Raw genomic sequence first — 18,112 nt, forward strand, 5'->3', positions numbered from 1 at the left:
TTCTGCATTTAGGAATGAACTCTAATGAAATTATCTCAATCGATATAAAGATATAACTAAAAATAATTTAGTTATATCTAAAAGTAATTTATAATAAGAAAAAATTGAGAAACAACCTAAAATTCCAAAAACAAGGGTCTATTTAAATTATTGTACAGCTTAGAAAATTTAATGTCTAGGTGAAATGTTGATATTGTGCTTGATTTTAAAAAGTAGTGTTGCTCTGTGTGTGTGTGTGTGTGTGTGTGTGTAATATATCACTAATTGCCAAGCACTGTTCTAAGCATTTAAAAAAATAAATTCCTTGTAACAGCCCAAAATAAGTTAGGTATTATTATTAGCTATATCTTATATTGTTTTGTAATGTTTAAGAAAAGTTGAAAAACACACATGCAGCAAACATATACCCATATACATTAATTAAAAAGACTCAAAGGGACTTTACAAAATAACAGTAGTGGTTATCTCCAGATTAACACATAATTTTTATTTTCATTTGAATTTTTAAGTCTTCAATAAAAACGTGTATGACTCCAAGGAGATTTGTTATTAAAAATAAAATACATGGAAAATCAATTCGCTTGTATTATTCATATATAGAAATTTTCCTCAGGTTAGAATTGAAGCTTGAAGAGAATAATTCAACTGCTTTTTCCTAAGGCTGTGGCCAATAGGTGACAAAACTTGCGATGGGTAATTGACTACCTAGTACTTTCTGACTAGATGCAAGTCATCTAATTTTACCACCTTTCCAATACACACTGGATGTGATTGCTCAGATCCTAAGTAATAAAAAGCAACCTAAATCTTTATTACATTATTTGCACAAATATGTACAAAGTATTTTGAGTCTATCGCTTATTAGAGATTTGACTTCTACAAATCACTTAACCTTTGAGTCTTGGTTTTCTCAGCAATAAAAAGGGAAATAATACCTTCCTCAAAGGCCACATACAAAAATGTCTTCGCTCATAGTACTTGTTCAATAACTAATTTTTTTAACTATTTAGCAAAATTCAGTAAATTACACAGTTCTTACTTACCGACAGGATAATTCTCCATCCATAGCATCATGCTCATCTGTACTGGTATACGTTAATCTTCCTCCAACAACTGTCCCAACTAAGTATACCAGCCATGCAAGACGTCCTGATATAGAATAAGAAAGAAAAAAGTTTAAGAAGTATTCATAGAAACACAGCTTATTTTGGGAGAAATTCCAAAATTAGCACAACGATCTACTCTTCCAAACAAGTGATAAATCACTGTGAACTCAGTTCTTGATAGAAAGCAGATGGGTTTTAAGTTTATCAAGGCAGCAGAACAGTGAAAATGCCATAGAATTTAGAGCCAAATAAAACTAATTTGAATCCCAGCTCTATTAAGTTGCTACGTGATCTTGCATAAGTTACTTATCTCTTTAAGTCTTAAGGTTTTCATTTGTAAAATGGAAAAAACAATGTCTACCATGAAGACACGACTGAAAATAAATTTGAGTACAAAACACTAAACTGTCTAGGACCAGGTCTGTTATTCAGTCAGGTCGTACTCTTATGATCCAAGGACCAGCATCTTTTCTGAATGGTCAATGTCATGATAGTACCAGTGTGATCATTTTAAATATTTCCCCTGCTTGGAATATAATAGTAATAAATTTATTCCTTCTGTATTTTTATGCATGATATATAAAAAAATCCAAGATTTCACATTGTTTTGACAGTACAGTCAACTTCACAGCTGATAGCAGTAGAGGATTAAATAGCTTTAAAGCAGTGGCACAAATGGCAACATCTACAGTTTTCATAAATCTTACTTTGGGGGCAGCTGAAATTGACTAATTTAGAAATGGAAGTATTTACTGAATGATTTTTGCTTAAGGTATATTATTTTACATCTCTGGATTCATTGATCTAGGTGATCCTTCAGTACTTTTGAGACCTTTATAGATAATTAACAACATAAAATTATCTTGCTAAAAACAAATTTTATGCTATTCTTGGAGACTGATTTTTCAAAGATAAGAGGGCTATTTCATAATACTGAAATCAATTGTTTCTGATTAAGAAACCTTTTCAAGTAAAAATGTTTTTTTAAAAGGTATGGAATTGAACAATGAAGAAAAGAGGCTATCTGTGCTTGTTAGAAGACTCAGGAAGGATAAATAAAAGGTAGAAAAAGAACAAATTCTTTCTGTTTTCCCACGGATACTAGCAGTTATTATTATACTACAATTAATCAACAACTCTTTTATAAATTTTTGGAGAGACACATCAACCTTCTAGGGTGACAAGATTCCTGTAAATTAGAAATCTAACCTGGCAAGTATTCACATCCTTTATTCTCTCATAAAACAACAACAAATCAGAACTGACCAATTATGCAGCCTTATACATTAGGAATGTGAAATAGATTAAATAGGAGAACAAGAACACTAATTTGATCAAGTAATCCATTGAAAAACAGACTCAAGTTTCATCACATATAATTCATGACAAAAGTAACAGAACAAAAACTTCATGTAAGAAGCTGAAAGTAATCAGAAAGTTACCTTATGAATTTCAAAGTATTTTAGGGTCAATATAAAAATCTATCATAGAAAGTCTACCCTGATGACCCTGCTTTCTCTGTGGGCTCTATCAAGTGGCAGCTGCTTTTTCTTCCACTTCTCATGTACGTGGGCCTTGAACATGGAGTAGATGATCTTCATGTTCCTCATTTCTACTTCACATTTTATCTTTCTTCATCATGAAAGCATTTGCCTTTACATCTTACATCATCAATAACACTGACAAATATCCCTTCTTATTGCAATTTACTCTCCTGCAGATTATTTCTCCCTGTTTTTTGAAAGTATTGGTTCTTGGCTGCCACTCTTTCCAACAATATTTATATCATAATCACTAGTGATTTCAATATCTACAAAGATGAATCTTACAATTCCAACAATCCTTTGTTCTACTGGGAATCTTCAATCCATGAGCCTATCACTTTTTGAACAGCTTCACTTAAATATAATTCACATACCACACAAGTAACCAACTTAAAGTACATAATTCAATGTTTTTTAGTAAATTAACAGGGCTATGCAAGCATCACCACAATCTAATTTTAGAACATTTTCATACTAGCTGTCATTCTGCATCGTACCACCATGCCCCTAGCCCCTAAGCAACCACTAAGCCACTTTATGTCTCATTAAATTTTTCCCATTCTGGGCAATTCATATAAATGGAATCATACAATAAGTGAGTGTTGTGACTGTCTCCTTTCACTCAGCATAATGTTTTCAAGGATCACCCATATTTTATCAATACTTATTTTTCAGTATCAATACTTATTTTTCTTTAGAGCTGAATAACATTCCATTATTTGTATAGATCTTATTTTTATTGATACACCATATTTGTTCATACTTGTGGTGTACATGTTGATACTTTTTTACATACGAAGAATGTGTAATGATCATGTCAGGGTATCTGGTGTATCTACTGCCTCAAGTATTCGCCATTTCTGCGTTGAGAAGAATTCAAATCCTGCCTTCTAGCTATTTTGAAATTGTTAACTATAGTCACCCTACTCTATCAAACATTATAACTTATACCTTTTATCTAACTGTATGTTTATACTCATTAACCAATCTCTCTTCATCCTGCCCCACTCCCCAGCCCACCCACACACCATTCTCAGCTTCTCCTATCTATCATTCTATTCTTTACCTCAATGAAATGAAAATTTTAGGTCCCACATATGTATGAGAACACATGGTATTTGTCTTTCTGTGCCAGGCTTCTTTCACTTAACCTCCAGTTCCATCTATGTTGCTGCCAATGATATGATTTCATTCTTTCTTATGGCCTAATGGTATTCTACTATGTATATATACCACATTATTTTATCCATCCATCAATGGGAATGTAGGTTGATTCTATATCTTTGCTATTGTGAACAGTGCTGCAATAAACATGGAAGTACAAGTATTCTTTTAACATACTGAACTCTTTTCCTTTGGATAAATGCTCAGTATTGGGATTGCCGGACCATATGGTAGTTCTTTTTTTAATTTTTGAGAAATCTCCCTATTTTCCAAATGGCTGTTTTAATTTACATTCCCACCACCAGTATGTAGGAGTTCCCTTTTATCCACATCTTTGCCAGCTTCTGTTATTTTTTTCTGTTTAATAATAATCATTCTGACTGGGGTAAGATGGTATCTTACTGTGGTTTTGATTTGCATTTCCCTGATGATTAGTGATGTTGAGTATTTCTTCATATACCTATTGGCCATTTGTATGTTCTCCTTTTGAGACATGTCTATTCACGTCATTTGCCTGCCATTTATTTGAATTATTTGGTTTTTTGTTTTTGTTTTATACTGTTATTTGTGATCCTTGCATATTCTATTCCTCCCTGATCAGATAGTTTGCAAATATTTTCTCCCATTCAACTGGCTCTCTTCACTCTGTTGACCGTTTCCTTTGCTGTGAAGGGGCTTTTTAGCTTAATATAATCCCATTTGTCTATTTTGATCTTCATTGCCTGTGCTTTTGAGGTCTTAGCCATAAAATATTTGTATAGATCAATGTCCTGAGGTGTCTCCCCATGTTTTCTTCTAGTAGTTTTATAGTTTCAGGTCTTAAGTCTAATCCATCTAGATTTCATTTTTGTATATGGTAAGAGATAGAAGTCCAGTTTCATTCTTCTGCATCTGGATATACAATTTTCCCAGCACCATTTTATTAAAGAGGATATCCTTTCCCCAATGTATGTTCTTGACACCTTTGTCAAAAACCAATTGGCTGTAAATATATGATTTATGGGTTTTCTATTCTGTTCCATTGGTCTATGTGTCTGTTTTTATACCAATACCATGCTATTTTGGTTACTATGGATATATCACATTTCATTTACCCATTCAGTTAATGGACACTTGGATTGTCTCCATCTTTGGACTATTATAAACAATACTGCTATGAACATTTTTATACAAGATTTTATGTGGATGCGTGTTTTCATTTCTCTTGAGAATACCTAGAAGTGAAAATGCTGAGTTACATGGCACCTCTCCTTTTCACATTTTGAGGAACTGTCAAAATGTTTTCAAAAGCAGCTGCACCATTTTACATTCCCACCAGCAATGTATGAAGATTAAATTTATCCAAATCTTGCCAACACTTGCAGTTGTCTTTTTTATTATATCCATCCTAGTTGGTGTGAGGAGGTATTTGATTATAATTTTGATCTGCCTTTCCTTAATAACTAAGGCTATTGAGTATCCTTTCATGTGTTTAGCAGTCATTTGTGTGTCCTCTTTGGAGAAATGTCTATTCAAATCCATTGCCCATTTTTAAGGGTTGTCTTTCATTACTGGGTTGTAAGAATTATTTATGTATTCTAGATGCTAATCTCTTATCAGTCATATGATTTGCGGATATTTTCTCCCATTCTGTGGGTTGTACTTTCTTGATGGTATGCTTTGATGTGCAAAATTTGCAACTCTATTGTACCTAATTTGTCTAATTAATTAGGTAATCTGGTTTATCTAATTTGTCTTCTGTTTTCTGCTTCAGGTGTCATATCTAAGAAATAGTTGCCCAACCCAAAGTCACTTAAAATTTACTCGGTCACCCAGGCTGGAGGGCAGTGATGAAATCATAGCTCACTGCAGCCTCTAACTCCCAGGCACAAGTGATCCTCCCAAACAGCTGGGATTACAGGCCCACACCAACATACCTACCTAATTTTAAAATATATTTTGTAGAGATGAGGTCTCACTATGTTGACCAGGCTGTTCCTGAACATCCTGGGCTCAAGTGATCCTCCCACCTTGGCCTCCCAAAGTGCTGGGATTACAGGCATGAGCCACTGTCCCCAGGCCCTATAATGTGTACCTTTATGCTGGTACCAAACAGTCTTGATTACTGCTGTTTTGTAGTAAATTCTGAAATCGAAAAAAAAAAAAATGAGTCTTCCAATTTCACTATTTTACAAGATTATCTTGGCTATTTTGGGTCCCATGGATTTCCATGGGAACTTTAGGACCAGTTTGTCAATCCCTGCAAAAAACCCATGCGATTTTAATGTGGATTGCATTGGATTTGGAGATCAATGTGAAGAGTATTGCCATCTTAACAATATTAAGTCTTCTGATCCATGACCGTGAGAAGTCTTGCTGTTTATTTACATCTTTAATTTCTTTCAACACCGTTACAGTGTCAGTATATAATTCTTACACTTCTTTTTAAAATGTATGCCTAAGTATTTTATCCTTTTTGATACTATTGTAAATGGACTTTCTTTCTTCCTTTCATATTCCATTGTTGATCGTTAAAAAATAGACATACCATTGATTTTATTTATTGATCCCGTATCCTGCAAGTTTGCTAATCTCTTTTATTAGTTTTTGGGAATCTGCCATTTTTTCACTCTCTCTTACACCCTTCACATATTCTCTACCCTATGTACCTAGCTTTAATTCTGTGGTCAATAATTATCATCTCTGCCTTGCATTTACATTTAGCTCCTCTTTTGCTATGATATACTCATCTTACAAAACCATAACTGTTTATGTCCACTACACCACTACTCCGCCAATACTCACACAGTTTAATATAACTGGGGAAAGATACAACTATGCTGACCCGTCTTACTTGATGTCACCTTCTCAGGCCTTACCAAGATATCCTATCAATTTTCAATACCTAGCATGGCAGTCTGTCTGCAAATATTCATCACCAATTCCTTCCTTCCATATATGTATATGCCATCAAAAGGTGGAGTTTATTCTTCCAATCTTTGGAAATTTGTAACTGCTTTGACCAACAGAACTCGGTGAAAGTGACACCATCCTAGTACTGTGCCTAACCTTTATAAGATCCGGCAAATTCCTCCAGTCTCTCAGAGAATGTTCACTCTGGGGAAGCCAGTCACCATTTAAGAAGACCATATACCCTGAGACCATTATACTGTTAGGATACCCAAACTAGCCATTTGGAGAGACTGAACAGAGAGAGAAATGTCCAACTAGATAGAGTATACACTTTAAGCCTTCCAGTCCACACAACAGACCACTGAGTAAAGAAGCATTCAGGCAACTCCAGCCCCAACTGTCATCTGATTACAATGACTGAAAGACCTCTAAAGAGAACCATCTGAGACTTATCAACCTCTAGAACACTGAGAGATAATAATGCAATTGTTATCTGATAAGCCATTAAGTTCTGGCAATAGATAACACAATCCCCCCCAGCATTTACTATCTTCTTTCCTTGCTTCATTATTTTAAATCTTAGCACTTAACACTTTCTAACATATTTTACATATTTATCTTGTATATTACCTGTGTATTCCAATAGAATGCAAACTGCATGAAAGCAGATATTTTTGTCTGTTTTGCTCTCTATTGTATATCCAGAGCCTAAAACAATGCTGGGTATATTGTATATCATCAACAGATATGGGTTACTGAATTAAGAAATCATTATATAGAAAACACAGCATGAAAAAGGAAAGAAAAGGTTAACATTACCAATTTAGTAAATGCATTAAAATGTAGACCCATTATTAATAATGAACGGTAATAGTAATTATAATCTCTATTGCTTAAATTAAAGCGACTTCTCCAATAATATTCAATATAAGATATGATATAGTTGATCCTCATTATTCATAGATTCCATTATTTGTGAATTTGCCTACTTGATAAAATTTATTTATAATCCCCAAATCAATACTCACAGTCATCTGCAGATATGCAAAGCAGTGAAAATCTGTAGTTGTCCAGTACGCATGTTTCAAGCTCAGAGCAAACAAAGTGAAACTCTACCTTCTTGTTTCAGCTTCATAATGTAAACAAGTATGCTTTAATGGTCTATCTACTGGCACATTTTTGTGTTTCTTATTAGTGATTTCACTGTTTAAGATGATCCTAGCATAATGCTGAAGTGCTATGCAGTGTTTCTAAAGAAAAAAAGCTTGTTATGCATCTTATATAGAAAACACATATTAGATAAGCTTTGTTCCAGCATGAAAAACAGTGCTGCTGGCTATGAGTTCAGTGTCAACAAATCGACAATATATATTGAATAAGGTGTTTTTCTACAAAAACATACATTAAAAAGATTATGTGTTGGTTAGCTGATGAAAATGTTGCAGTCAGTGGCCCACAGGAGCAATGATTCGGTATTTGCTAATTTATTGTTCACAGTGACTTTATATAACATAACTACCAAACAACGAAAATTAGTAGTATTTCTGAGAATTTTACAGAGGTCGCCATTAACAGACTATGCTCCAATTGTGTGTAGGATATGTCATACACTTCATGTAATAGATGTGAATCTGAAACATTGCAAGCATGACTTTTGGTGAATGCAAATGTAATATTTTACCTCTCTATGGGATTCACTCTTTTTAAAATCTCCTATTGTAAATTATTTCTCAAAATGAAAAATACTGAAATGTAAATAATTATCTTCCTGTTATATTTTATCAATTTAGATTTTTAGATACTGGTTTCTTAAAATAAGACTTATTATTATTAAAAATGACAGCAAACATTACATAGTAGCTACTTTGCACTAGGCACTGTTTAAAACACTGTGCCTATATTCATTTAATGTTACAAATCCCTATTTAAAAGTGCAGAGCTGTGATTGAAATCTAGGCAACGAATTTCCAAAAGATCATTCTCAAACTATTACACTTCCTCTCAAGATTGGTAAAAGGGAAAGCTCCAGCAATACAGTTGTCAGTTAGCTAGACAGACCTTCATGATCCAACAGTATCTTATAATTCAACAATCTCTTAAGGATTTAACGCATTATGAGTCCTAACCCTGAACTGTTCTTTAGCTGTCTCCTGAGTCTTAACCACAGATGAGATTGCATATGCTTTGGGGATCATTACCAAGGAGATATTTAACACTTTCCTTGATTCCCAAAACAAGACACAGAAAATGAATACTGGTTGAAAAAGGTGTATTTAAAATAAGCAAGCTTAATTTTTGGGCTTACCAATAATGTAAACACAGAAATAACTGCCTATTAGCCCTTGATAAAACATGCCTACCTGAAAACAGACAAAGACTTCACCATGCATGTAATTTTTTATATTTCTCTATTGGAAGATAAATACTTGTTTTAAAAAAGGGAAGCAGTACAATTTAGCTAACAAGAACACAGCCTAGGTTAAAATCTTGCTTCTAGTGCTTATTTACACTAGCTACTTAATCTTACAAGGATAATAATACCTGGCCCACAGAGTTGTGACAAGCACCAACTGGTATTTTGCATGTAAAGTATATGAGTAAGTGCTGTAAGTGCTCAGTAAATGTTGGCTAGTGTAACTATTATTAAATTGTCATCCCCTTTTTAACATGGTTCTGTATCATACCTACAAAAAAACATAAGACATACCAATATGTAACAATCATGTTCTTTCTGTGCCTTACTTCAGATGCTTCTCAAGAAAATGAAGTCACACAGTAAGAATTTTTAAGTTCTTTCCTCTCTACCAAAGAGGCTTATTACAATTAAAGCTAGCTATGATTAGCCATATGTACTTTCTAATGCTCTTAGTAAAACAAACACCCTCCAAACAGGAAAAAAAAAAATTCCAAGTAAAAGACATTTCAGAAAAACATCTGCTATAAGTATCTTCTTTGTATCATGTTCTATGGTAGGGATATAACTAAATACACAAATGTATGGGAAAGGGTGGGGCAGGGGAGAGAGAGACTCTATGCTCAGCGAACTGAGCCTAGTGAGAGACAGATAAGACAGAGGAAAAAATCAGTAATTTTTGCAATGCAGTATGATGAGCATCACTGTCTAAAAACAATGACTAAAGCATCTAAATATAAAATTGTGAATTTCTCAAAATTAAAATTTGTACTAATTTCTGTGACCTTGGAATTAAACTTATTAGATCAAGGAATGCTGTGCAAAGATAGCATGCGATTAATTATGAGCACTTTCTTCTAAAATTACGGTAAATTTTGCAAGAAGTTTATTTAGAGAAAAACGGAGTACATATTTACTCTGTTTTAGAAGCAATGGTTTCTATTGTATAAGAAATAGAAAAGCAGATTTCTTAAACCTTAAAAAATCCAGCAAGTACTGAATGAATTAGAATTAATGTTAGAGAAAAACAGTGAAATATAAAGATATTATTATTGGCTGGTTGTGGTGGCTCATGCCTGTAATCCCAACACTTTGGGAGGCCGAGGCAGGCTCATCACTTCAGGTCATGGGCTCGAGACCAGTCTGGCCAGCATGGCAAAACCCCATCTCTACCAAAAAATGCCAAAATTAGCTGGGTGTGGTGGCATGTGCCTGTAATCTCAGCTACTCAGGAGGCTGAGGTGGGAGAATAGCTTGAATTTGGGAGGCAAAGGTTGCAACGAGCTGAGATCGCACCACCCCACTCTAGCCTAGGTGACAGTGAGACCCTGTCTCAAAAAAAAGACGTTATTATTAAGCTGTCAAATATAATTTTGATATTTAGGTGAAAGAGAAACAGTATTTCTCATAAACGTTAAACTATTTGCTAACCCTGAACAATTTTAGACTCACAGTGTTCCAAACAGTAAATGTTAAGAAGTTACTTTGGGAAATTAGCTACTAATGGAAAGAAAAATACTGTATGGTCTCACTCATATGCAGAATCTTAAAAAAGGCAGAATATATAGGAACAAAGTGTAAAATGGTGGTTACTAGAGGTAAGGAAAGGGAGGAAATTAGAAATTAGGTCAAACAGTACAAACTTGCAGTGGTACAGGAGGAGTAAGATTACTGATGTACAGCATGAGGACTATAGTTAATAATACTTTATTTACTAAAAGAGTAGATTTTAAGTGCTCTTACCACAAAAATTTTAAAGATGGTAACAATGGAAGGCGATAAGATAATTTGGCTGACTGTAGTATTCATTTCACTATGTATTTGTTTATCAAAACATCATGCTGTACACCTTAAATATACACAAAAAAAGTTATTTTGGTAACACAATTACATTCACAAAATTTAAAGAACCATGTAAATACACATATCCAAATTGCATGTAGAGAAAAAAAAATCTGCTACATGAGTTTCATATCTACAAATTTTTTAAAATCTCATTTTATAACCTACTAAATTTCCATTATAATTTTCCATTTTTCTATTTATCCTGAAATGTTCACAGTGCTTGTTTTAGCAGCTCTTCAAACATAGCATATTTTTTCCTTAACAAAATAATTATTGCTGTAATAATCTGTAATTATGGTTTATAACTGCAATAATCCCAAAGAAATCAGTCATTACCATAGATCACAAGTAAACGTTAACTACTGTTAATGACCTATTTCTTAGGGATTATTGTTTTCGTAAACCATGACCATATCACCACAAATACAGAAGAGCAAGACAATATAATACAAATGAGGTCATAATATAATAATAAACTTATTTTGTAACATTAAAAGCCATTAAGCATCTAAATTAAAGCACACATAACAAGAGCATATAATTTTCTTTGTTCAACACTAACTGAAGCGTTTACACACACCAAAAAAACTGAATACTACCACACACAGTGTATACAAACTAGGGCCATGTTAGGCATTTTTCATAATATATTTTTCATAATATAAAACGATCACTTTTGAGCAGACCACAAATATATCTAAAAGCAGACCACAAATATCTCTAAATATCCCACCGACATTTTGACTAATACTATTAAAAATTTTTCTAAGTACTAGGCATTATATTACAAACTCTGAAACATTTTTTTACTAAAACTGCATAGTGTATTCAACTATAAAAACTCCTTCAGTTTGTATTAACAAAGAATGAGGTCTGGCATTTTATTCAAGAGACAGTCCTATTTAATACCACTAAATTATTACATTTCAACTAACTGATTCATATATTTTAAACATTCATACCTTCATTCAATATCCTTTTGAAGGAAAATAGGTCTTTTCCAACTGAATCTTTTCACGTTTTAATGTAATAATTGATATATATGAAAACATATATGTAATGCATATGAAGTGTAACAAAACTAACACCTACCCAATTGAACAATCAATGCATTACCAATACTATCACACCTACCTCCATACCCTTCCCCGAGCTTGTCCCCTTACCTTCCACCCTAGAAGTAACCATGATTCAATATTTAATGATTATTGTTCTTTTGATTTTTTAAAGTTTCCTCACATATACATATATTCCTAAACAATACGCTTCAAGTCTCATTTGTTTGGAGACTTAATTATTAAGTTTCATGCTGTATGTAGCTTCCTGAGAGCTGCTTTTCATTAAACATCTTATCTCTGACACTCATCCTTATTAGGTATAGTTCATTCATTTTTATTGTTATATAATATTGTATAATTACGTTATGATCTATTTATTCATCTTCATATTGATGGGCATCTGAGCTGTTTCCACTTTTTGCCATTATAAACAATAATGCTATGAACATTATTGTACATCTTGTGTACAGATTTTCTAGAGCAGCAGTCCCCTACTTTTTTGGTACCAGGGACAGGTTTCGTGGAATACAATTTTTCCATGGACTGGGGAGGAAGGGGAGGTGATGGTTTTGGGATGAAACTGTTCCACCTCGGGTCATCAGGCATTATACACATTAGATTCCCATAAGGAGCGTGCAACTTAGATCCGTCGCATGCACAGTTCACAATAGGGTTCACGCTCCTGTGAGAGAATCTAGTGCCGCTGCTGATCTGACAGGAGGCAGAGCTCAAGCAGTAATGTTTGTTCACCTGCCACTTACCTCCTGCTGTGCAGCCCAGTTCCTGGCAAACCATGGACCAGTACTGCTTCATGGCCTGGGGTTTGGGGACCCCTGTTCTGGAGCACACATGTAAGGGTGCAAGTGTCAGGTCAACAGGTATTCAAAAGTTCTGCTTTACAAGACTATACCAAATTCATTTCTATTCCATTTCCAACTGATTCCACTTTATACTCCCACCAGAAGTATATAAGAATTCCTTTTGACTCACATTTTTCTGTAAGATTTCTTATTATTTTATTCCCAGTAGACTGGAAAATATATTTCATGTGGTCTATTTATTTTATTAGTAATGAAGTTGGGCATTTTTTAAAAACGTATGCACCATTTATGTTTTTCTGCCTGATGGCTGTTGATCATTTTCCTAAGAACTGTTTATTTTACTGATTTGTAAGAATTCCTGCCATATTCTTCTAGATGGTGATTCTTGCTTATTGTGTGTGTTGCAAATATCTTCTAAATTCTTGTCTCTTTTTTAAGTCAATTTTATTATTTTTTCTAGAAATTTATTCATTTCCTCATTTACTGACCTCCAGAAATAGCAAGAATGATTTTACTTTTTGAATCTTTGCTGTATCCATTATTACATTTCCTCCATTTTTTCCTAATAGTATATATTTGTGAATTCTTTCTTCCTAATCACAAGAGGTTTGTTAGTCTGTCTTTTTAAAGATCTAACTTCTGATTTTTAAATTCTACTGAATCTTTATTTTTTAGTACATTAATTTCTGCTTAGTTTCCTTCTTTCTCCATTCTCAGGGTTTAATCTGTTCCTCTCATTCTAACTGCTCAAGTTAGATGCTTAGGTCCCAACATTCTGGCCTTTTTTCTTTTCCAAGTAAGCTTTTTGGTCAATAAATTTCCTCTGAATTAAGCCTTTCACTAAATTCCAAAACTGTTGTACTTCTGTATTATTGAGTTAACTCTATTTTAAAATTTTCCTCAAGATTTCTTTTACCTCATATTTACAAGTATATGTTTTAAATTCCCAAGTGTATGGGGATTTGTGGGGTTTTTGTTTTGTTTCACAATTTAGTTTTTTTTTTTTTTTAACCAATTGGCAATTAAAACTACATTGCAAAAAAAAAAAAAATAGTGGTCTCTCTGATACTGAGTCATTGACATTTGTTGAGACTCACCTCATATACTAATGCTTGGACAATTTTTTTAAAACATGCCATGTGTCCTGGAGAAAATTGGTATTTTCAAACTGTTGGTTCCAGTGTTTTATATATATCAATTCATTAAAGTCTATTAAACACATTGTTCAAATCCTTTCTAAATTTACTAACTTGCTACTTATTTGATATGCCAACAATTAAGAAGTACACTGCAGCCTTCCATTATGATGGCAAGTCTGTCCATTTCTCCCTGCAGGACTACCAATTTTTGCTTGATACGTTTTGAGACTACTTCACTAAGTACTAGATATCTAAAATTGTTACACAGGTTGCGTACCCCTGATCTGAAATACTTGCGACCAGAAGTGCTCTCAGTTCTGAATTTTTTCAGATTTTGGAATATTTGCATGCCTGGGTGAAAATGCCAATTCCAAAAATCCAAAATTCTTAACGCTTGAATGAGCATTTCCTTTGAGCATCATGTCAGCGCTCAAAAAGTTTTAAATTTTGGAGCTTTTCAGATTTGAGATTTTTGCATTTCGGGTGCTCAACCTGTACCTCCCTGGTACAAAAACTAATAGTTTTAGTTGTAATAGTGCTTTTTCTCTTAAAGTCATTTTTGTTTGATATTAACAATGACCCTAGCCTCCTATAGGTTCATATTTGCACAGCACATTTAAAAATATCCTTTTACTTTCAACTTTCCATGTTTTAATGTTTTGAGTATGTAACTTATCATTAATTGGCTATTTTAAAAATATTCAAATTTACAACCTGGTTTAACTGTAAATTTAACTCATTTATGTTTATTGGATTAATAACATCTCTGGGACAAACCTACTTTTTTTTATTGTTGTCTATTGTCCTATTGTCTCTGGTTATTTTCCTCTTTTCTTGGCTTTTAAAAAAGTTGAATTTGCTTATTTTTCTATTGCATTATCAATTCTCTTTGCTGGGTTATGGGAGACAATCATACAGTTTCTACTCTTTTAGTTGCTACCCTTCAAGTGCTGCCATTTTAATTCCCTTCCTAAATCAGACAAGCACTTAAAATAATTGTAATTCTCACCACTCCCCCAGCTCTCTCTCTGACATGCTTCTGTCTTTTCCTGTTTTTATTCTGTTCTTAATTCCACAAACTAAACATAATCTTTTTTTGGAGAGACTATGAATGTTAAAATGTTACACGTTTACAGCCGGGTGCGGTAGCTCATGTTTGTAATCCAAGCATTTTAGGAGGCCGAGGTAGGCAGATCACTTGAGATCAGAAGTTCGAGACCAACCTGGAAAACATGGCAAAACTCCATCTCTACTAAAAAAATACAAAAAACTTAGCCCGGCATGGCACATGACTGTAGTCCCAGCTACTCAGGAGGCTGCCGCAAGAAAATGGCTTGAATTTGGGAGGCAGAAGTTGCAGTGAACCGAGATCATGACACTGCACTCCAGCCTGGGTGACAGGGCAAGACTGCATCTTAAATAAATAAATAAAATAAAATAAAATAAAATTTATGAGTTTACCAATTTCCATGTACTCCTTTTCTTCCTTCTGGGACCATGCCCCTTCTTCCTCAAAAATAACCTTTAAAATGTTTATTAAAAACCTTTAATGAAAGATCTGCTAGTAGCAACTTCCTGCTTTCATTTGTCTGAAATCTCTATCGTTCATCCTTTTTCTTGAAAGATATTTTTGCTGATATACAATAATAGGATGGCAATTACTTTTGCTCAGTTATTTGAGAATAATATTCTAACATCTTCTGGCTTCCATTTTTACTGTTGTGAAGTGAGTTATCAATCCAGTTTACACTACTTTGTAAGTGATCTTTCTTCTCCAGCTGCTTTTAACATTTTGTCTTTGGGGTTATATAGTTTGACTAAAGTGTTATTTTTTGTTTCTGATGGGTATATGTTGGGCTTGCTGTATTAATGAATTCATGTCTTCTATTAAGTCAAAAAAATTCTCAGAATTTCTTCAGTTATCACCTCTCCTCTTCTATTCTATCTTTCTGGGACTCATTTTGACACACCTGACCTTCCCATTCTATCGTTTAACATTTCTTTTAATATTTTCATTTTCCCTCTTTCCTGAAGTCTTGAAAATGTCTTCGGTTCTAACTGCCAATTTGCTAATTCTTTCCTCAGTTGGGTCCAATTTACTATTTAACACATCCATGAAATTTTAGATCACAAAGTTTTCAATAAAAAAAGTTTTTTCAGGTCCTTTTCACATCCTCCTTCTTGTTTTTCACACTCCTGTTATTTGCTCATTTGTGATTCTATTTTTTATTTTTTTAAATATTTCACACATAATTGCTTTATATTCCTATCCAATTCCAACATCTTAAAAGTCTCTAGAAGATAGGGGTTCTAAATCAAATAACTAACTTATTTTTGTTAGTGCTCATTCATGGCAGCTTATTTCGTTGTTTATGTGCTGGCTTTTATTGTTTTTGTTTATTATGAACACTTGTTTATCTTAATCTGCAGGATTTCCAAGGCCCTATATTATGGTTGCTATCCTTTGGAGAAGGTTTTAATTCCCTTCTGCTGGAAGCCAGGGTATCTACAAATTTAGAACCATGTTATACCCTTTTGAGGGTTCAACTTAATACAAGAGTCTCAGGTTGGCACACCTATCTTGCTACCGGCCTAAGGCTTTGTCACCAATTTTATCGTTGATATTGATAATCTGTCTTTGAGAACAACCCTGTTTTTTGCCCTTGTTTGCTGTTTGACCCGTCCCACTCTGATTAAAGTTCACTTTTTGATCTGGGTGATGGGAGAGGTTGGGAGGCAAGAGGTCAGAGAAAGGAGAGACAGTGAATCAGAGAGCAGAGTGGGAAGAAAAAAAAAAAAAAAAAAACTAAGAAATTTCATGTACTTACTGTAAGCCCAGGATCTGACTGTTTTGCAGCTAAAAGGCCTTTCAGAGATCTAGCTGACCACACTGAAGTTATTACTAACTCTGCTTCTGAAGAACCAAACACTAATTATCTGTGTTATATATTTTTTTTAAAATGTAATTTTATAGGTAGCTGGCTAAACACAATCCAAATTATAAAATAACATAATCCAAATTAATGTCTGCACACAGAACACAAATCTGAAATGACAAAAGACTGTCATTGTGTCATCAGTCAAAACAAAAACAGTAACACTACAAGACAAGCTTACAGGGTCACTTGCAAAGATACTCAACTGAAAGGACAAGTTGGGACTGAAATCCAGCCTATATTCTACTCACCAATCTATTTACTCTAGCATGCTGTTGCACTGGCCTGGATGAAATGGAACATTTTTCTAATTTGCACAAAAGTACCAAATGTACTACTGAGCTAGGAGAAGAGCAAAATAATCCTCAATGTCCAAAAATAATATGAAGGCTGAAATTTAGATACATAGGCACAGAAACAACTAGAAAGTTTGAGCTTCTCCTCTAATGGCCAAAGGAAAAAGCCTAGGACAAGCCCAATGTGAGAAGTCCAAAAAAGCTGATGCAAAGAGTTACACCCTAAATGAAAATACAAACTGGGGGAAAAAATCTGTCCTAAACAGAGAAAGACAACACAGAAACCTGTCTGACTTGACCACACTGCTAAGTGAACAGGAGGAAAAAACCTCTAAGTCAGACCTCAGATGGTTTGTGGACCAAATACAGACTACCAGTGTGATATGAAAACCTCATTCTAAGGAAATAATTTAAATGGAATTAAGTTGGTGTCCCCACCTCCATCTAGCAAATGAACTAAACACTCCAATTAAAAGAGATGGTCAGAATGGATTTTTAAAAAGGGAACAACTATATACCACCTACAAGAGACACAATTTAAATATGAAGACACAGGCAGACAGGAAGTAAATGGATGGAGAAAGATATACTACATGAACAGTAAGCATAAGAAGACAGTGGTTACAGTAATATCAGGTAAGACAGATTTCAAGAGAAAAGGTCAATTAATAAGGAAGACATAGCAATTACAAATGTTTATGTGATACAAAAATTTAAGGAATTAGAACATAAATAATTCCACAATCATATTTGGATATTTTAACACCCCCCTCTCTGCAAACAAAAGAAATAGACAAAAAAAAAAAATCAATAAAAACAAAGAATATATGAACATTATTACCTTAATTTATACTTACATAATATTACACTCAACAATAACAAAATACATATTCAAGTG

At 33.7% G+C, this 18,112-nt stretch overlaps 1 protein-coding gene across 3 annotated transcripts in view; it reads right to left on the minus strand.

Moving 5' to 3' along the window:
- Positions 1-18,112, minus strand: part of LOC105480862 (RAN binding protein 17) — a 442,674-nt gene that overhangs the window by 351,267 nt on the left and 73,295 nt on the right. For all 3 annotated transcript variants that reach the window (XM_011740055.2, XM_011740054.2, XM_011740056.2), the window contains one exon: positions 1,044-1,149. In XM_011740055.2, coding sequence (XP_011738357.2) covers positions 1,044-1,149 — 106 coding nt within the window. The remainder of the gene's footprint in view (positions 1-1,043; positions 1,150-18,112) is intronic.

Source organism: Macaca nemestrina, chromosome 6, assembly GCF_043159975.1.
Source record: "Macaca nemestrina isolate mMacNem1 chromosome 6, mMacNem.hap1, whole genome shotgun sequence".
Classification (NCBI taxonomy): domain Eukaryota; kingdom Metazoa; phylum Chordata; class Mammalia; order Primates; family Cercopithecidae; genus Macaca; species Macaca nemestrina.